General features: G+C 41.3%; 1 protein-coding gene across 2 annotated transcripts; it reads right to left on the bottom strand.

Moving 5' to 3' along the window:
• Positions 1–22,580, bottom strand: arih1 (ariadne ubiquitin-conjugating enzyme E2 binding protein homolog 1). Of its 2 annotated transcripts, none has more exons than XM_083654468.1 (14): positions 22,186–22,580; positions 16,317–16,384; positions 15,463–15,610; positions 11,522–11,614; positions 11,344–11,399; positions 9,636–9,702; positions 9,343–9,449; positions 8,540–8,582; positions 6,638–6,709; positions 6,393–6,523; positions 5,808–5,865; positions 4,737–4,997; positions 2,702–2,814; positions 1–2,618 (listed from the first exon to the last, which is right to left on the bottom strand). In XM_083654468.1, the coding sequence occupies exons 1-14, from the start codon at positions 22,468–22,470 to the stop codon at positions 2,534–2,536; spliced, it is 1,587 nt and encodes a 528-aa protein (XP_083510594.1). In that variant the 5' UTR covers positions 22,471–22,580; the 3' UTR covers positions 1–2,533. The 2 variants fall into 2 exon arrangements, with proteins under 2 accessions (XP_083510594.1, XP_083510593.1); XM_083654467.1 differs by having other exon boundaries at positions 5,805–5,865.
• Positions 22,581–22,603: the final 23 nt, after the last annotated feature.

Genomic DNA, 22,603 nt, shown 5'->3' on the forward strand with positions numbered 1-22,603 from the left:
GATGTTTGCAACATTTTGCACTTTAATATTTTCTCCAAAACAGACAACTAATTTTTCCACATTTTTACACTATGTAAATAGGAAATAAAACACCTTTAATAGCATAAAGAAAAGATATATGTAGAAAAGTATTAAAAGTTTTTGGATGTCTCAATTAAATGAAAGTAGCTGCATCTGTTACTTTGAATGTTATCTTGAAATGTTCATGAACTACTAGCAGACACAATGAAAACAGTGAGCCCCAGGAGAGCATATTAGCCTAATGATCACATCAATAGCTGGTGTGTTCAGTACCTGCAAGACAGCTTAGAGAAAATGACCCAGCTTTGCCATTATCCATTCAACTTATGTTATCACTGGTTTAGGACTTGAGAAACACAAAATGAATTCAAAAGTGACATCATACAACCAACCACTTGGTATCCTTATATTAACAATCTGCAAGTAAAACTGGTGCAAAAAGCTAACATGTTTTCCTAAAAACAAAAAACAAAAGTGACCAAATCCATTCATTTCACCCTAGTCTGGAAGACAACCACAGCTCTCGTGTCAAGGTTTGTAGAATACACTACATTGCAAAATACATAGCGCAGAAATGCATCATGGACTTTAGGGTAATTCATGGAGACCAAGCCTATTCTAATGACTCACACAGTACTCCCAATAATGAGATTTCTCATGACATTTATTCAAATAAACAATACAGTTTATAATTTTGCTAGGATAAAATAATAAGTTTGTTGAACACATAAAGAAGCATTTGGGAGATAATTGCCCAAAGATCTGAAACTGGGCCAAAGGATGTGTTTTTATGATGGCAGACACATTTGGTGTCATCTTCTGACTTGCACCAGTAGCGGTATATTCATGACCCCCCCCCTCCCCAAGTCAATCTTGTGAAGACTGCTATAAGTGCAGAGACATAATGCGAGCATTTACAAGCAGAGAGCTCGACAACCAGAGCAACCACCACACAGAACAATGCAATACCTGGAGGGGCACTGACAGTGACATTTCAATGTCAAATCCTCAACCTATGTGCGAAAACAGTCTTGAACGCAAAAAGCATAACAGCGTTATAAAACGGTCCTACAACCCTCAGAAGTTTGCCCATAATTCCTCATCTGTAAGGCTGGTGCGAGTCCATCTATGTTGCTTGGTTGTGGTTTAAAGCAATGTTCAGACTGCAAGGTAAGCGATCTCTTCAAAGAAGCATGGCCATCATCAGCCCCATGCCATCCAAGTACTCCCTTGCTCAACTGATGCAAATGCCTGACCCTGTTTGACAGTGATCCAGCCCAATTACCAGCACTAGAAAGCTGTGCTACTGCTGTCAGTACATTCCATTACCCTCATTCAACCCCCCAAGGTGCAAGCTGAGCTTAAAGAGGGCTACCTCAAGCCACGTTGGGACAGAGAAAAAACAAAAAACAAATGAGTGAATGTCACTCAGTTTGGCTCTTGTAAATAATTAGTAATGTTCTTAAATGTTAAACATCTCTAAAAACAACTAAGAGAGGGTACAGCAAAAAGGTTAGCATAGAGGGAGACGGGGCCGGTGCTTTCCACCTCATATAAATTTTAGTTTTTTTTCCTCTTGGTTTTCTAAACCTGCTGTGCACTTTTTACTGAGTCCTATATCTCGTCACTTGGCAAGTAAGATTAACTCTTTGTATCAGTCCCCATTGAGAGTTACTGACGAGGTGTAACTTGTGCACCGTGCTGTAGAGATGGAGGATGATATGGGGGTTTTGCCGTAATGCCAAAGACCTCCAAACTCCCACACTCCATTGCGGGGGGGTAGAGAGACTCAACCTACACAGCAAACGTACACCTTTTTGAATATTGGTAAAGAATAAATATTTCTAAATTTAAAAATTATGCAAACACGTGCCACTCTTGCTCTTTAACTTCCATGCATATGGATTATTTACAAATTGAAAAATACAGACTTGCTTTTTTGTTCTTTTTCATGTTTCCCCCTCCCCCTCCCCTCCCCTCCCTCCCCTCCCCCCGAAACGTCTTTGCCCCTTGCAATCAGCCTATCAACATTCAGCCACCCAGACGAGGATCAAGGATCTCACCACATAGCAGACATGGCCAGGACGATTAAAGCTGTTGAAAACATTTTCACACTAATGCAAAAGAAAAAAAGAAAGAAAAAAAAGAAAAGCTCAAATCAAACAGAAAAGATTCACAAGAAGAAGAAAAGAAAAAAGGGAGGGGGGACAAGATACTTCAGGGGAGGTGTTACAATACAAGCCAAGAGGATGTATTTAGATGGATTTTCTGCTTTCTCAGACTCCACTCTGTTGCTAACAATACTGTAGTACACTTAATCTTTATTACTCTACCTTTTTTATTTAAATATAATTTACTTTGAAGATTTTGTTAAACAAATCCAGGGAAAATGATGCAAAAGTGGTTGGTTTGCCAAAGGAGAGGCGGCAGAAGGCCCGTGCTGCCATGTTAAATTGCATCAGCGCTCTAGTTTGTCAAGATACTCAAGAGTCCGTTGCGTGGGGACGTGTCCTCAATCCTCAATGTACTCCCACAGGTCCTTCTCATAGCCTTCATGCACGTGCTGTAGCAGCACTCTTCGCCTGCTCTCACAATATCTACAAACAAACACAAGAGAAGCTCGTTAGAGACCAAGAACACTGAAGGAACGGAGGCAGACACGGTTGTTTCCTTGACCCACCTGTACTTATCTTGCACTTTCTGCTTGATGTCCTGCAGGGAATCCTGGGAGATGTCCCGCTCTAGGTAGCCAGAGAGCACCTCAGTGGCATTTTCCAGGTCTGCCTGGTTGTTCTGATAACACACAAAAATAAGATAGCCCGTGTTATTCTGTGTCACAGTCTAGATTAAAAAGGCTTGATTGGCCATTTGTGATGAGGCGTCCTAAACTTGAAAAGCAACCTGCCTGAGGAAGTATGATTAGTAAACTCTTCTTCTAATAGACCACTGACCACTACGGTCAAACTTCCCATTTCACTATATCACGTTGTATTTGCGAGGGGTATATTATACACCCCATCGCTGTATGTGTGTTTCTCTTAGGGTTTACGTTTTATTTCATTTAGTCCAATATTCAAATATTCCAGAATTGCATGTTGTGTTAAAAATAAATATGATTTCTATCTAACGTTTTAGCCAGATTTGATGGTTTTCTTGTCAAAAGTTATGCCGCCTCAAAGTTTTCTGGGAAATATCCAAACAATGCTGGTGTTTGGACAGGAGAAGGGGGGGGGGGGGTGGTGGATGGGGGAGAAGGGAGAAACAGGAGCAGCAGATCCATTCACAGCGCTAGCTGGGTTGAACTGAAACTACACATGCGGAGCAGGAAATGCACAGAGCTCTGCCATTGGTTCTGAAATGTGCCTGCCCCACAAAAGCTCATCCTATCGAAATGTGGAGTGGGCGTATTGGAAAGCCTGAAAACTCCCCGCTCTTTTTTGAAAAACTGACATGACGAATGTCTGAGTGACCCCTCTCCTTTGTTGCGGTTGCTCTTTAAAAGATTCTCAACTATTTGGGACCTGTTTCTGGCTAGGGATGGGGGAGAGTACTCGGGTACTCTAGTACTCGTTTGTAACGAGAGTACTCGAGTACCGTTTCCGCTGTCCGGGTACTCGCCCCACCCCCCTCCCCTATAAAAATGGCCGATCTAACGTTAACAGCGTCTGGCGAATCGCCAGCAACACAGACGTCCATGTATATTAACGCAATCTATATTCAGCAGATGTAAAATAAACAAGATTTGATTGCAGTTGTTTTCCGTTCATGGCCAATTTATATATAGATGTGCAAAGATGTGCAAGCAAAGATGGTAACGTTAGATGTTTTTTACTCGGACGGACCACTTTGACTAACGGACCCCTGACAGTAACTTTGTTTACCATAGCCAAACGTTCCGTGTTTCACCACGGGCGGGGGACCATCACTCGGATGTTGTTGGTGGTTTTTGCGGTTAACGTTAGCGAACATTATTACTGTTTGCAGTTATCATGTTTGCAGTTATCACTTTTTGGCAGAACACCAGAGTTTTTAATAAGTGGATTTACTTAACAGTGATCAAGAAGCAGTATGGAATGATTACCGACATGTATTGGGAGTTACTTTTACTGAGGTAGGCTAACGGCTAAACTAAAAAGTGCACCAGGCAGCGCTTTTTCCATGCAAAATTGGTAATGTGTGTGAAGTTGCTGTGAACAGCCCCATACAAAGCAGATCACCCCTGCTCTCATCACAGGCATTTTGGCGAATGCTAATGGTAACTGCTTAACATAGCCAAACTTAGGATCTTTCATGTGTGTGTGTCGTTCCCCCGGGGGGGGGGGGGGGGGGGGGGGGGGGGGGGGGGAGAGTACTCGAGTACTCTTTCATAACAGAAGGAGAGTACTCGAGTATTTAAATCCCTTACAATGCCCATCCCTATTTCTGGCCTACTTGGATGAGGTCAAAAGCAACAAGTGACTCGCTCCGGCTGGTTTCTCATGGACCCCTTGATCGTATGCACATTCCTTACAAGCTAGAAGCACATAATCACCCCACACGGCTTGTAGCACCACATTGTAATATTGGAATGTCGATAATATATGTATGCCTTTTCTTTCTTTTCGTTTCCTGTGTCAGTTCCCCCCCCCCCCCCCCCCCCCCCCCCCAAAAAAATATATAAAAAAACTAATATTTAAGTATTGATGTTCGAGGCTACAATTTCCATTTCATAGTACCTCAAATATAATGGACTGGTTGTTCTTCTTGAGGTAGAAGGCAAAGACGTAGGTGAACATGAGGGTGGAGCGGCACTGGCACAGCACGTCCACGGCCTTCTTCAGAAACTGCACCTCGATCCAGGACATGTTGTGCTGTTGCATCTCCTCCATCTTCTGCTTGACCTGAGCGTAGAGCTTATGCTCAAAGCGCAGGCTCTGCATGTGGTTCATGTAGCGGTTGCAGTAGAAGAGGTACCTCTGCAAGGCTGCCCTGGAGCGCTGCGGAGAGCACGGAATTGGCTTTCGTTACAATGGAAAACGGTGCTGCCGTGAGATCAAATTCGGTATGACGATTTCCCCACTGTTTGTTAGATTCACACGCTTCAGCTTTGTAGGCAACACTGTTTTCACTTGCAATGTCTCCTTTCAACAGACATTTGTCTTCCATTTGTCGTCTAGTTCCCTAAAAAGTTCCATTTGATAGGGAAACTAGGGGACAAATGTAGAGTAGCTTATGCCCAACAATGTGACCGGGAGGGGTTGGGGGGGGGAGGGGGTGATGGTGTCATTCAATTAAGGTTAGTTAATGCTTAATAAGCATTCATTAACAATTTACTGATATTTTTTGTAATCATTTACTAATTGTGTTCATGTTACATAGGTATTTACCTAATCCCTACCTCTGTCTGCTCAATGGTGATTCATCTCTATCTCTCAACTTAAATCAGCATAGGCTATTTATGACCTCGATGCGAGCGCGCAAGATGCCTAGTCTTTTACAAAATAGCGACGGTGGCTGGTGGGTAATCAATTGCCAGCGCCTCACAGCAACCCTCATGTTCAGGTGACAGTGAAGAGATGTGTGGAGTAGCCTTACTTGCATCTGCAGGATCTCCGTATCCTAATTTTAGAAAATACCAAAATACAATATTTTATATAAAAAAAAAATGTATCACAAAAAAGTTAGGTATTAATGTATACATTATTTAATAGTTCAGGGTTAGTTCATGGTTATGAGGGTTAGAGTTAATAAGCATTAACTAACCGTTCATTTTGTGACCCTTATAAAAAAAGAATATCACGTACTACCTCCTGAGCATCTCTGGCCGCCTTGGCATCATCTTCATTGTAGCGATTGCAGTTGTACCTAAAGAGTCACAACCAAGACAAAACCATTGACACTGATCAATATTTTCCAGGAGCATATCATTCTTAAGAAGAGCGTAATTTACAAGCTTCACAATGAACAGGTTCCATGCCTGCTCATGTCAAACAAATCAGGAATAATCTCAGACAGATGTCAAATGAGTATGAAATGTCACAAATGACACTTTGCATTTCACGTCTGTGACAATGGCACAACATGCTATATAGACTGAAGGGATATTTGATTTTGACACATTCATATAAGATAAAATCAGATTAATATAATAGATTTAACTTGCTACTTTACTTTTACAGGAGATTCTCATTACACATCCCATTACACGCACACCTTGAAAACATCAAACAAACTTCGATATTGTGACATTGATTTTTTTTTTTACCTTTGTCCACCTCGCTCTAATTAATACTAAATGTGTTATAGTTACAATACAGAAGCCACTGTACTCAACACTGGGCACAAAGCAGCTAAATGTGGTTAAAGTTCATGTATTAGCCACCATCACTTACCAGGCTGAGCCATGGGGTTCCCATGGACCCAGGCAGACCCAACAGAACTCAGCTTTGCAGTTCTGGTTCCGACACACCATGTGATTGCAGCCACCATCTTTCTCGATGGTCACATGGCATTTTGGACACTCCTGTTGAGGGAGGCAGAGGGTAAATGTGCATCGGTTCACAAAGCAGTTAAAAATGGCTTTGCAAAGTGTAAGTACGAAAAGTAAACACTGGACTATACTGAACTACTTCGGTACCTTAGTATTTGCTGCAATCCAATTTGACGTTTCACTGTCATCATCACATTTCTTAATCCACTTCCTCAGCCACTAGAAAACAAGAGTAAGAAATAACCACGTTTAGCCCTTTTTATGTGTATTCAAGTGTCAATGACGACGTTTACATGCACACAATATTCCGGTTTTTGCCCATATTCGGAAAATGACAATATTCCGACTAAATGAATTATCTACTAATATTCCCGTTTACATGCAGCCGTAGCTCGCCCTCCCCGACATGTAAGGGAGGGGGGCAGAGAGAGAGATGCAGGTCGAATCAGCTGAGTTTTTCTGTTGAGAATAAACAGAGCAGCGCTATTATTACCAGGATCTCTTGGTCCATTTCAGGAGCTTGCTGCTGGAAAGTTTGGCGTTGCGATATTTGCACATCCAAGTCTTTCATAAAAAGTAGGCTAGTAGCCTACTTTATTACTTCGCAAGCATTTTGGACTTCTGTGAGCACCTCTCTCTCTTTAAATATCTCGCTTTAAATCGATGTTTCTCATCTCCTCCAGATCAGAAATGTGGGCTTTTCTTTTCGCATGCCAGAGATGATGAAGAATATGATAAGAATATGATTATATCACCTCTTCTAGCGCTTTCTAGCACACATCAGCTGACCGCAAACAGGCAACATGTGTCACAATCTGCAGTAAAAACCCTGATTGAGACGCATATTCTGAATGCGCTGTATACATGATCAAAGAATCCTCCTAAAACCAGAACAATACTGGAATAACCCACGTCTTAATCGGAAAACGCAAAATTTGGAAAATGCAACCGGAATATGCCGTTTACATGACCCTTAAATTCAGAATATTGTGATTTTCCGACTAATAGTGGAACATTGTGTGCATGTAAACAGTCTCAGTATTACACGGGGGCTTATAGGCATGCATTGTTTCTGCCAGAGCTGCTTCTGCAATAACAAGCCAGACCTCATGAGAGTCTTCTAGCTAAGTGAGTGGGAGGGTGGCAGTCTGCTTTCTTGCTCAAACAATGCAAGCTGTCTAAACACAAATATTTCACTCAAAATTCTGGAAAAATAGCAGAAAGGTTAACTTTTTCCTAAGGTAAAGAAATATTCCACGGGGCTGCTTGAAAAAAGGACAGCAGGGTTCCCCAAATAGCGGCCCACCAGTGCCCCCTGTGTCTCCAGCACTGGAACTGCAGTTTCTTTTTTCAGTGCACCTGAAGGCATGTTCATGTTAAGTTCAGTTATTACTGCTCAACACTGAATAAGTGCCCAAATGTTCATGTCATTCTGGCCAATACTCCACTTCTGTTGTAACATTTCTGTAATATGGAATATTTTTCAATAATCTTGATGACTAAAAGGCTAAAAGTAATCTCATGTGTCAGAAATGACTGTTCTACATTGAGGAAGTTTGAAGTAAAATTCTAAATAATTAACTCGTTGTTTTGGATTTATTTAGCTTCAAGAGTTCATTTTTGTTCTTGTGTGACCCTCAACACAGGCTTTGAGAATCCCGGGCCACTTAATGATACTGATGCTTAAATTAACCCACTCATATTCTGGTTTATTTCAAGAAAAACATTTAGGCTAGTGGAAATTCTAATTGGCTGGTGGTCAAAAAAGTTAATTTCAAGCCCTACAGGGAGAGCAGGTCGGTGACATAGGAGTGAGTGAGAAAAGGATCAAATATTGGTGGTTAAGACTGAATAATGACATCACAACTGTTAATTTAAAATTAGTTATTCCTCTAAACCTGGCTTCAAATGCCCCAAATGTTTCACACCATTCGGCCCCCAGCCCTCATTACTTTTCGCCCTTGGTGAAAAGTAATTGGGGACCCCTGACGCACACACTGTACAAGTATTTTCTGACAAGATACTTTAAATGCAGTCGCAGTACCATACCTTACACTTGACAGGATCATGCCAGTTCTCTCCACAGTTGAAGCTGCAACAGAAGAGGCACAAAATAGTCAAAACAAATAAATAAATTGTAGAATCTCTAATAAACACTTACCAGCACCGCTTTATATTGTATATAAAAAGATAGAATGCTCTAAGATGCACAAGCCATTTTGAAAATGCATTCCCAATTTTCACCTGCGACTACAACAACAGAGGAGCAAACTTTAATATGCCCATGTTGTGAAAACACACCAAGAACAGTGCAACCTGTTAAGATTATCACTCCAGAATGACATGGCGGTATATAATTGTTTTGTTTCATTTTCAGATATCGGTTTAGTGCCATCAACAATTTGGTGCACACACCCAAGCAAAGACATTCACCAGAATTACATGGTGAATGTCGAGATGACTCCAAGTAATCGGTCTTATTCATTCATTTTCCAATATTCCATCCTGCTTATTCACCTGTGTGTGTGTGTGTGTGTGTGTGTGTGTGTGTGTGTGTGTGTCTCTGTGGGGACCTGCTTCCGTCTGGCTGTGTATGCCATTTCCAAGTTCTAGATGCAGGGATTAGGTATGACCTGACCACAGAAACAGAGCCTGCTTTAGCAGTGTCTCATAAGGAGAAGGTGGGGTGGCAGTTGTACCGTGGCATAGGCTTGGCGCAGGACGGGCCCGGCTCACGCGCTAACCCTTTTGTTTCGCAGAGCATAACACCAGTGCCAGGACACTTTGGCGGATAGGGCTGTCATCTTGCAGGCTGATATGCAGCCATGATGTTGTGTAAGAAGTTCTCTTACCAGAACTGACGGCCACACTTGCACCGCACCGGCTTGGCGTCTGGGTACTGGACTTTGACAACGTGATGGCAGTCCGGTGCGGGGCACCACTTTAACAGTCGATTGCACTTAAAGGAGTGATTAGAGATGGAGTTACAACACATGTAAGGGCATACGTTCATCTAAGTTGTCTCGTGCTCCAGTTTTTTGCTTCCAAATTTGTGTATGCAGGATAAACTAACACTTAAACATGATTTAATGTTTCCTTTTTCATTTCAACAGACTCATGGGGAAATAAAATCCAACAAACTTACCTCTACAAAACTATTGGTAATTAAATGCTGGTACTTCAACTTCACTTTTGAATCTGTTATGAGGCGCCTATAGGGAAAGTTGAAACAAATACTTATCAGTCTTCATGACTATGTGTGGTTTTGGTTCAGCATATTTGGTGTATACCTTCCTGACAGTCATGGAGAAACACCTACAGTAGCTAATGTCATTTTCTGTGGTGGCTCTAATGACAATGCAGTGAAGCTATGTAGACTCTATATTTTCTAATTTGGCTATAAAAAACAAACAAAAGAAAAGGTGCCAAATACATGGGTTTTAAAATTCCTTGAAATAAAATCTTGAGCCCCAACAATTTCTCGTGCGGTGTGGTCCGTACGGTTTAGTGTTTGTTGCACAGTGCCTCCTCAACTAACAACACATTAGCAACCATCTTGCTAGCTGGTGAGGGCAAGATGTAGGTTAAGACAATTACCGTCAGCCTTACAGCAGGGAAAGAGATTAGTAACCACACTTTAACTATAGCTATAGCGCCATGATCTCAATACAAAATCCTGTACCAATAACTATATATATATATATATATATATATATATATATATATATATATATATATATATATATATATATATATATATATATCTAATAACTAAATAAATACATTTATTAAATGTGGCATAATAATGCTACATCTGCCATTTAAAACTGATACTCCTGTCAAACTCATTCCAGATGGCAGGTGTAAATACAGCAAGCAGGTCTGACAAACGTTGAAATTAACGGGGAACATTTTTAACCCCCTCACTGGTTTTAAAGCAATGCCAATGATATAATCGGTTTTCACAATTTTCTTTTTCTCTTTTAAAGCAGCTACGAGCAACTTTTTCGATTGTTATTAAACAGTATAAATTTAATATCAATGCATCACATCTTACCTCTAATAGTCGACGAGACCAAAGCCGTGTGTATCTGAGATTGCTCCCTTAGGTGATTATTAAGTCTATAGTCTGTCTAAACTCGCGCCAACAGGGGGCTCTCTAGAGCGACCGGACCGGGTAACCCGGAAGTGAAACGCGGAAGTGAAACCAGGAAGTGAAACGCAGCTGCCTTTTTACGCCGTTTGCGCTGCCTAGCAACATAACAAACAATGTGAACGCCACGCATACTCGCGGGAACATCTCTCGTTATATTCTAACAGGTTTTTTGGAAGTTATTTTGTGGTTATGGCCGAAGTGGCTGCTGCAAACCGTTTCATTTCAATTCCTGATCTGCCCTGGCTACAGACACACTAACACTGGCCGATTCACTCGGGGTTCAAGCGAGACTACTCTGCGTTGGTATCGTCGACTATTAGAGGTAAGATGTGATGCATTGATATTAAATTTATACTGTTTAATAACAATCGAAAAAGTTGCTCGTAGCTGCTTTAAAGACCTGTTGAAAAAGATCTTGATCTCAATTAAACCATCCACTTAAATGACATTATGTGAAAATAAAGAGTCCTTGTCAAATGGTTTGATGTATCAAAGTGACCTTCTGTCTCAGTAGTCCCTTCTACTGTATTGTGAGCAACCATGATACTAATATAAACACTAGGCATCACTTTTGTTTGGTTGCTCGTTTTCATTACAAAAACTCCCCCCCGTCACATCGACTAATTCTGATCATTGCAGACCAACAGGCAACAACAACAAAACAAAACAGATATACAGTAGGTGTAAAGATACTCACATGACTGTGTTGTCATCAACCAAAATGTCACAACTATGAGCGGGACAAGAAATGGTCTGAAAAGACACCACAGAAGGCAAATAATCAGTCAGACAGCTATTAATTAAATTAAATTTAAATTAAATTCTAACATTCATCTGGGACTGACCTACAGAGAGGACTGCTTAACAATGCTTACCTGTCCCATTCCTTCCTCTATGATTTTGGTGGTCAGGTAATCTCCCCAACACTGCATGCAGAACTTGTGTCCACATTCCAGGCCTGTGAAGTACTGAAGAAGAGGAAACACTCAGTCCGATTTCAAACGAGACACTGCACCAAGTATATGAGCCTCCGGTAACCAGGCAAGTCAAGGCATACGGTCTGTTAAGAGACCAATCAGAGTCCAAATAAACTTGGTGAATGAACCACAGTTAATAATTGAAATCGCAATTTTTATTGCACTATATAACAGTCCAATTAAAGCAAACCTTTGATGTTTTTTGGAATTTGTCGGTTTCCTTGGAAGGTGAACAGGGCCTAAAATTCGGCGCGGGATTGCGGGTTTCGTGCATATTTTTGGCAATTCCTGGCAGATTTGGAATTTATAATGCAGGACAAGTCACGCAATTGTTTTTGCGCCGATGTCTATATGGTTAAGCCGACGGTGCGGAACGAACATTGCTGAATACAGACGACTGGTCGGACACATTACACGGCGGACTGTTAGTGAACGTTAGCTCAGGCAGCGGTGTTATAGCCTCCCCCGGTCGGCAAGTGTGACCAAACATCCCCGTATTCAAAGCACTTCATTCTCCCAGAGCTGGTGTAATCCATATAAAAAGCCCTCGTGCTTTACCCGAAATGAAACGTCCAGGGTTTGTGTCGGTCGGTGGCTCACAAAACAACTGGCTAACGTTACGGCGGAGCTAACGTTAAATGCGGGCAGGGTAAGTCCCTCTATAAACCATCATATCTGTGTTGTTTCACCTTTGATTGAAAAATGCTTCCACCTGATTCCAGAAAACAATGTGATATTGACTGATGCCCTGTTCGGTCATGTATCATGGTGTAGTTAGTAGGGGTGGGGGAAAAAATCGATTCACCTAAGTATCGCGATTTTTAATGTCACGATTTTTTGGATCGATCTTTTATTTCAGAATCGATAATCGCAAATAAAATAAATTTTTTTTTTTTTTTTTGGGTGCTTGCAGTCAGGCCACTCACTGAACAGCAGGCCAGGCGCCGCCTACTGGTTTACTAGTGGTTTTATTACTTTATTAGTTAGTCTGAAGTAATAATTACACTTCAGGGTTAAAGTGGGTGCATCTCATTGTAAAATTGGACTTCAAACGGCCCAAATCTGGCTTCAAACGGCCCAAATTTCACGCGCGTTGGCCCATATCGGCCTGGCCTGCTTGGTATCTAATGCCCGGCCTGAATTATGATCCCAGTCCGCCCCTGTTTTTAACTATATCGCCCAGCCCTACTCATGATATATAATATACAGTCTCTAGTGTATGATTCAACTTTTCCCATGTTCTAATCTAGTGTAAAAAAGCAAACAAACTGAAAAAATAAAAGAAAAAAATAAACAAAAATCGCAATAAATCGTAATATCGAATCGCAATAATCGTAGAATCGCAATACTTAAGAATCGCAATATAAATCGAATCGGCACCCAAGAATCGTGATAGTATCGAATCGGGAGATAAGTGAATCGCCACAGCCCTAGTAGTTAGCTAATCTAGTATTTTGGACCAAACAGGAACTTGAGTTGAGCTGCTAGACAGAGCCAGCATTTGGAGACAAATAATAAAGAAAACAAACACGCACATTTACATAAAAACATCAGTCAACATCAGATAATGTCTTTTCTTTAAGCATTTTTCAATAAAAAGTAAAACGACACAGATAATGATATAGTGGGACTTTCCATGCCTGCCCATTCACTTCAATAGAACTGACCCCAATTCTGTGTATAGATATACTGGTATACAGTAATATGATATGTTGATATGATGTGTTTTAGCAAAGTGTATCACTCAATACAAAAAATAAAGGCTTTGATAGAACCGAAAGCCTATGGCTGCATAGTCTGCAGATAAAACACAATGACAAAAGCCATAGTAATTTAGACTCAGGTGTGTGCATAAACTACAGGCTAAAAACGTCATTTTTTAAATACAAAAATGTGAAATTATCATCGCTTATCGGACAGGAGAAGCAGATATGTATCGTAAGAAATCCCCCCCAAAGTGTATAAATCCCCCCAAAGTCTATAAATTCCCCCTAACTGAAGAACATAAGGGGGAATTCCCCCCCAGTTTGAAAAGTGAATTTTAGGCCCTGGTGAAAAAGGTGACAGATACCAGGGCAGACATCAAACCACTCAGAAATCCTCCTATTTTGGGATCAAAAGGGTGACTGTCACTTTGCATCCCTGCAACAAGGATATTGACAAAACTAATGAGCATATTGTGACTAGAACGCAAAGCTGGAATAAAAGATACGCATTTTCTATTAAACAAGCTGCGGAGTCTTAATAACGGTGTGGCTTCAATGCCGTCAATGTCATCTCCATGTCATCTGCTCTTCCTGCCCTGTCAGCATCATCTCTCTCTCTCTCTCTTTACTCTGAAGGCAACAGAGTAGGGTTGGCATGACAGGGCTCCAGACTTACTTTTGACACTAGGTGCACCTTACTTTTTAATTTAGGTGCACGAGCACATCATTTAGGTGCACCCAAATTTTTCACCACGCCTTTTGGCAGTAATACATTTTAAGCGTTACTTTGTCATGTTGTATACATAATATTGGCAAATTATTAAATGATACGCTCAAAGATTTTCATGTCAATAAATGTCTGTTAAAGTCACTATCACCAACTGAGTTAACACAGTGAGGATTGAGCCTATGGCCCACTGATGGAAGCCTTTGCATTTCAAGTATTGCAGTATTTATCAACTGGGTGTCTGTGATGTGATTATCACCTTACATTATCCTCCTAAATTGAGCGTCTCCCGCGTACAAAACCACCATCTGACACATTTGAATTCCATCTGTTTGTGACTCCGATTCCGGTACGAGTGAGTCTGTCCGGTCACAGTAATCATTCTGGATGGCTGGCTGCGGACTGTCCTGTGTTGTACTAGCGATAAGGACAATACGACTTCCAGTCGGATTTTCAAAGTAAAACGATCCTGTCCAAGTCTAAAGCACTCAGAAGCAATTGAAAGCGTTTTCTTTTTGTATTTTTCCTGTCTTTCTATGTGAGAGTTGAGAGATTTAGATTGACAGCGCCGCACGCTATGGCACAAGAGCAGGGTGAGAGAGAGAGAGAAAGACGCTACAAATTCCAGGCTGCACTAGTGCGTGTTATGAAAATATTTATACGCACTGGGAGATTTTAAGGTGGGAAAATGCGTGTAAATACACGCACTTTGGAGCCCTGCATGATGGACGATGGCATCGACCATCGTCGATGGGCCGACCCCCATCGACCTCCGAGCCTTCTACATCGGACCATCGTGATTAATTACCTGTTCTAATTCAATTTTTGTATATTTAATAATAAAAAAAGGCCAACACCACTCAACCGCGGCACGGTCCTAGATGAAGATAAAGATATGTTAAAAAAAATAGATGAGAAATGAATGCCCAAACCGCAATTCCGAGGTGCAGCAAATATCTACAGGTCAACTGCAATTCTGTCTGTCAATTCTATCTCCAGCAGTCAACCACATAGGTCTTTAGAATTAAGCTTCATGTTGAGCAGCTGCAAATATTTTTCAGTGGTTGCGTGTCTGCAACCCCAGCCCTTAAAGGAGACCGTGGGAGGTGGGAATCTGAGTAACGTTATAAACACACTCACTCCACTCAATCATCTGGCTTGCCATGTGTCAGTACTACACTGACTCAGTAGCATGTACTGTATGCTGCAATCCATACCCCGACTGGCTTGTAACGGCATGAACAGATGATTGAACAGAGATATAGCTTCAGTATCAAACTAGCTGCATTCGACAAAACGTTTAGTGTATATTTTACATGTCAACTTAAAATACACAATGCGCATTCAACTGGTGCAATGGTATGCTGGTGTGTGAAATGAAGATCCATCCAGTCTATGGAACTCACAGAGTTGGGGTAGTTTAGATAGCAGATCTGGCACGGCATGTCCTGTGCAGATGACCTTGTGTTGATTGGAGGACGGGTTCGAGACTTCTTACTGGGGTTGATGACGTGACACTCAGAGAAAAGCTTGTCCAGATTGCCATCAAAATACCTGTATAAATTGAGATAAAAATAAATCACCATGAGAGCTGGAAAAAAAAAGCAATACGTCAGGTGTCAGAGGGCACATTATCTCATGCCTTCTGGTTCTGCCCTTCACTAACGGGATTCTGGGCCAAAATATTTGACTGGTACTCTTAAGGCCTACAAAATAACCCTTCAGCCGGAGGCAGAACTCGCCATCTTCGGCTGCTCGGAGTCCTCTTTGAACTTCCCTACAGTTGTGCAACAGTCTCTGACACAGGGGACAACTGTTGCCAAAAAAAAAACTCATTCTGAAGGAATGGAAGTCCTCCTCTTCAACCTTCTTTCAAACTGCGGTTGACGGACATGACCTCTGTTATACGGATGGAGAGACTTGGGTTCACTTAAAAAGTTTTCAACCATTTGGGACCCGTTTCTAGCCTACCTCGATGAGGTTAGGGGTGACAGGTGACTCGCCTGGCTGGTTTCTCATGGTCCCCTTGTGTGCGACCCCAGGCACAATATATCTCACTAGCACATAAGCACCATGCTTCTGGTAATCATGTTGTAATATTGAATGTTGATAATATATGTATGGTTTTTTCTTCCTGTGTCTGCGCGTGTTCGTTTGTCTTGTCTGTGTATTGTTATGTAAAACTGAAAATAAAATATAAAAAAAAAGGGGGAAACAAATCAATACATTGGTTATGTTAGTGCACTGCAGAGATACATGCCTTTCCATGAGCTTCTCTTTGTCCCAGTTGAAGTGACTGAGAAGAATGCGTGTTATTGTTGCAGGATTCTAGAGAGAGAGGGGGAGAAAAGGTTGTTCAGATTTCAACCTGAAGAATTCACCACTAACAACTTGAAATTTTAACACTTAAATATTAAAAGTTAGGCTACTGTTGAGAGGAAAAGCACAAAGGGGGGGCTTTCCCAGGGTTTCATGTAAACTACACAAGGCTGGAGAGGCTATTAAGTGCCCGGCATGGTTCTGCGCAACCTCGACTTGCCGTCCTGTCGCCGAATGGTGGCGACAGCGAGACTGTGCATACTCGAACGTAACTCGGCGCGTTGGCTGCGGTACACGTCGACCCCCTCGGCGCAATCAGCGCCGGCGATTTTGCCCGAGCATAATTTGCGCCTTACTCTGGTAAAATCGACTCATTTTCTAAGAAGTTGTAATACCATTTGTGTAACAGCAAAACAACCTGCAAAATATTAGTTTCCAAGATATGGATTAAGCCTAGTCCCTAGCAAAAGTAGCAAATGTTGAACTAAATCAAATATTTTACATTGCAAAAAAAACACTATATTTAACTGTTCTGTTCAAGAATACATATCATCTTAAATTAAACCTCCTACAGAGCAGGTAACTCTTTCGGTATTTTTATAAGTTGATGTTTTGTTTGAATTCACCTAAAACAAATCACAATCTTAGGTGAACATTTAGGTTAGGAGAACATGTCATTATCTATGCAATATTGATAAGTGCCATTCCATTATGCCATTGTTATTTGCTTTCAAAGAAAACTGAGTGGCTCCAAGTCAACTGTAGAGCAGGAGGACTTCTGGTGGGTGCCAATTGCCACAAGTTTGGTGGCTAATGTGTTTTCTGTGATCAGATTGAAATCGGATAGTGCTTGACCACATTAACCGGATTCCATTTAGACCTGGTATTAATATGTGTTTCCAGTGTCCACATTGAGATCCATTGCGATCAGATCAGGCAAGCTCCATAGTGTAGAGCAGCAGAAAAACAGCAGTGACTGTTGTTGTATGTGGATTGAGAGGACGCATTGCATTTACACTTGTGTTCAATGTGGTCACAATGCGTCCCTGACCACCTCCGGAGGTGGTTTGGCCGATCAGATCGCAATCTGTCCTCAATATGTCTTGGAGGTGTTTACACCTGTACTTTCAAGTGGTCAAGCACTATCCTATTTCAATTTGATCACAGAAAACGCAGAGGGGAGAGGTATGTGCATTTGTCTTCCTGTTTACCCCTCAGTCTTACTGAGTCCCCTGGTCCTCCCTTGCCCTGCGCAGAATGCGACATTGGTACATGTTCATATACAAGGCCATCCTGGGCAAACTACCCTCATATATCTGCTCTACGTTTGTAGCGATAAACAACTCCCATAATTTAAGATCAAATAGCTGGTTGAAATTCAAAGTGCCAATTATGCGAACAGAATCAGGAAAAAAGAGTCTCTCTTACTTTGGTCCCTGGTCGTGGAACGACCTGCAGTCCCGTTTAAAACTGGTCTCTTCCATTCCTCTGTCCAGTTTTAAACATGCTTTATCTGAAGTTCTTACTGCAAGCTGCTCCTGCAGTAATGTCTAGTTTACTTTGCCCTTTTTGACCTGTTATTCTTGTTTTTAGGCCATATGTTTTTACGTTCTTGATCTTGTGTTATTTATTACCCTTGGATGTGGTATTGTATGATGTATTTGGTTGTCCCTGCTTTTTGAAATGTTTCAGCTTTATAGCCCTGTTTTTATGTTTCCTTTTATTTACTTGCACACTGATGAAGGCCGGACGGCCGAAAACGTTTTGTTGCTAAAGAAAAAGAAAATTAAAAACGATATTCCTTGAGTGCGGTCCCCACCTTTTCATTTATTTGTGACATTTCTATATTGGACTACGCACCTGTCTGAGCGCAGTGGTTACCTTTTCTACTTTCCTTTTATTTACTGTAATTTATGTTGATTGTAACCTGGCTTGTAATTGCTGCCTTCTTGGCCAGATCACATTCTCAAAAGAGATCTTGTATCTCAAATGTCTTATCTGGTTAAATAAAGGTTAAATAAATAAATAAATTACCTACCTTCTGATAAACACTGTTGAGCAATGACAGTGTAGGAAAATGGACTATGGAGTCAGAATCACTTAATTCCAACAAGTATAACATGCACAGCATAACTTCAATCTTCATGATAAAAGGTTTTCACATGCTACAGTTTATGTAGAATCCATTTACAGTATTTCAATTTTCCAAATTCAATTAGTTTCCTATATTTCCATATGCCATCCGATATCGTCTGTGATTGTCTGTGTTATCTCACTTTAACCCATTGATACCTGATGCAGCATTTGCGTGTATATCCCTCATTTGTGTGTGTATCCCTTTAAGACCGCGAACCGCGTTAACGCGGTCTTAAAGGGATACACACACAAATGCTGCATCAGGTATCAATGGGTTAAGTACATTCATTCAAACAACACAAAACACAGGTACATTAGGGCTGGGCGATATGACGATATATTTTGTCTGGACGATAGAAAATGTATTTCGTCTGATATAATGCTCTATCGTTTATATCGTTGTGTTGCAAATCACACTCTTTACAGCAATATTGTCCGTCATTTGGATGACGCTGTGCTTTCTTCATTCTGTTTTCTTTTTTACTCACGTCCACAGTCGCACCAGACTCTGTGTCAACAAGCCCGTTGCGTCCCTTTATAAGTGGCACAAATCAGTCGTGAGTAGGCTAAAGAGCAGGGAGATGTTACCTCCACTCTGTCCGCCTAGTCTACCCAGGCATTTGCGATGTGTTAAGTCCGCGTCTGATCCATATTTGCGTGTGTCCTCCTAACGTTAAACCTGGCCAAATCCCTTGAGGGCTGACAACAAAATGTCTATCGTTAGCTTTAGCTTTTAGCTTTCCCTGGGTGAGTTGTGTTGGTTAACGTTGTTCTTCTTCTTCTACTGTTTTATTCTTCTTCTACTGAACATGTAGGTATTTTGACGTTGACTAAAGAAATACTGCTGCCTAGTGGCCGCTTTTAGATATGATTCCAAATTAGTGCTTAAATCAAACACATCAAATGATAGTGTCCTCTTTGAAAATCGAACTGGTGGTGTGGTTCAGTTTGTGTTTCATTCTACTGCCCTGCAACTAATTATTATTATCTGTGTTGTAAAGAATAGCCATGCTTATCTGTATTCTGAATGCATGTATCCTTTGTGAGTTTTGACAACATTTTAACGGGTTTAACTGCTACAGCACAACATGTATTTTGGCGCCATTGGATCTGTGTTTTTGGTGATATTGAACGGGTGTACCATTGGTCTCCATTCTAAGGCAATACTTACTAACTTCACAACTGTAGCTCGCTGCAGACTGCTCGGACAGTGACGGTAAAGGCATGGTGTACCTTGGTTATGTGGGGGGGATATGGCAAATGAGCTAAACTCCCGAAAAAGTGGCGTATCGTATCCCTATAATGACTTGCAGCTGGCAGGGGCAGCTTCTGCAGGCAGCAGCAAGAGCAACAGAGAGAAGGTAAACACTGCCCATGTGCTTATTATTACCAAGATTATTAATGATACAAGGTGGGTTATTGGTAAAGCCATCCTTTAATTTATGCCTCGTCTAGAACCAGCCCTAAATCATCCCACAATAATTCCTTCCTTAGTTAAATTAAGTTTAACCACTTCAATAACTGATGGAAGCACCCAGGTTGGTTAAATTCAAACAATGATAATCTTCCTAAATAAAAGGCCAAAACCACATGGTGACAACCGGGTCATGGAGTTGGGTCTAAAACTACTATAACCCTACTACCCTAACCTAAAAAGGCACTTGATGTGAGGACTTGGAACCATTTCAGTTTTATGAATAGAAAATTGTAGAATATTGTCTACAATTTTCGGCAATTTGTTCTCCATAGGAATAATAATAATACTCATGGGTATGACTACTATCAACTATAGTCGATTTTAGGTTTTCAGAGGAAACTTCAGACCTATCCATGTAAAAGATTCCGCTATCCAAAAGGAACAAAATGTCACCTTAAATTAATTAAATTAAAATAATTTTAACTTTAACCATGTTCATGAAATCTATTTTTCGTAAATGTTCTATACAAGCCATTTCAGATCAGCCCTACTGCTGGCTTAGTCTAAGCTGTGTCTGTGCCACATTTGGCAATAGGCAAACTAAAGTTGACTGCCGATTAGCTTTTGCAAATTATGGCAAATCCAAATGGGTCACCAACGCACATAAAGTAATTAGGCTGCATCGTGGTTTTTCCCCCCTTTCTCATTTTAACCTTCTTGATGTCCTTTCTGACTACCTACAGGGATGCAAAGTCATGATGGATAGTGAATAAGGTGACACCAGGGCAGACATAAAACCACTCAGAAATCCTCCTATTTTGGGATGGTGACCACTCATTTGCATCCCTGTACCTACAGGAAAATCTGGCCATGCAAAATATTTTGTAAGTATATGTTGCATGTGGCTTGTAAACTTGGAGTGTCTTTCCTTGAAATCCACATTCCCCCACGTGAACAATGCCCCTGCGTGTTTTCACTGTCAAGTTTGCTGTGTGATCTAAGAATCTATTATCTACCAAGTCCCCATCATGCAAAAAACATTAGCCACTGGTAACTTTACCTCCCAAGTCTCTTCACAAGCCAGGAAAAAACGACTGTTCTCAACAGCTGATGTTATAGGAATAATTATATGTAGTTTACTAGAATAGTACATTCAAGTCTGCCCACCTCTCCTGTACCCAGCCAAGAGCTCCTTGAATAACTCTTGATCAGAACTCAGCTGTGTAGATTTACTGTGAACGCTTATTGTTTGGCGTTGCAAAAACCTGAAAATGAAGTAGGCCTGAATTTTTTATAAGAAAGGTCCATCCATGCCTGTATTCCTACTATCTTCATCAGTGTAACCATAGTGCTAATAATATTCTTCTACTTCTTAAATGTGTCTATGCTTAACTAGTCTGGCAATGACACTTATCAATAGAGTAATATGGCCATCTAAAAAAAATCATGTGGCCATCTTATAACTGAATGTGTTTTCTTGCACGATCTAAACGGGATTAGATAAAGACCACTTTCCATTTCATTCTGGACCATTTAAGTACAAGGTATGTGGAGGGAAATGGAGGCCTGTGCGTAGGCGAAGAAAGGGTCCACTGCGTGTCAATTGACATGTAACGTTATAGCTGGAGCCCCATTATCAAACGTCTTCAATCATGTTGTTCCAAGTCAAGAAACTTGTAAGTCATCATAGCTAGCTTGTTAACGTTAGCTAACCTAGCGTGTGTCATGCTAACCAACTCGATGACCAAACCTTCCTTCAGTCATGAAAATATAGCTAGTTAACGTTACAATAATTGCACAATTGCTTAAACTCAATTTACATAATCAAACTGAGGTCTACAAAATGGTTGGCAATTAACTGGATATAGCAAACGACGTTATTTTGATTCTACTTCCCGTCTAAGGTGCTAACGTTAGTTTGCTAGTTAGCAAGCTAGCTAGCTAACCTTGCAAGCTAACGTAAGCTAGCTGCCAACTTCTCAATAGGGATCAGACTACATCCTGGAATGGAATCCGTTTGAAAGTGTTCCACATTTTACGTGCACGTGTGTTCATATCTCCGTATTTCAGAGCCACAAACAAGTAGGAAAAGACAGTCCGAAAACTTCGAAATGTAATCGTAGATTAATGTATCACCATTTAACTGTAAACTTCCAGCAAGTAAACTACTCCTACGCGGCTAAGCTAATGGCCTGTTTATGCTTCTCCCAAGCCCGGACCTCGGTCTTTCCTGTCGCTGGCATACTAAAATACCTACCTGTATGACCTCATTGACCTCCCTGATACACTCCACCATATGCTGTAGGATCTGCTCGGCAGTCAACACTTCGAAGCGGTAGTCCTCCTCTTCTTGGCCTGGGCCGTGGCCACTTCCACCAGTATCACCGCACTCGTCTCGATCCCCACCGGCCACCACGGGATCGACCAACTCCACCTCTCCGAGCTCCAGGGTGTCGTCCTCGGGTTCCTCTTCGGCGCTGTCTTCGCTACATTCCTCCTCTTCGTCGTCGAATTCATAGTTATAACCCTCGTCCGAGTCCATTCCTAGGGTGGTTATCAACTTATGACAAGCACACCTAAAGGTCTAGTGTGTGTGTGAAATGTTGATTGCGGAACAAGAGAAAAACCCAAATTATCCAAGCCTATTTTTCAGCTGCAGCGAAAATAACAACAAA

Source organism: Poromitra crassiceps (assembly GCF_964638095.1).
Source record: "Poromitra crassiceps genome assembly, chromosome: 18".
NCBI classification, from domain to species: domain Eukaryota; kingdom Metazoa; phylum Chordata; class Actinopteri; order Beryciformes; family Melamphaidae; genus Poromitra; species Poromitra crassiceps.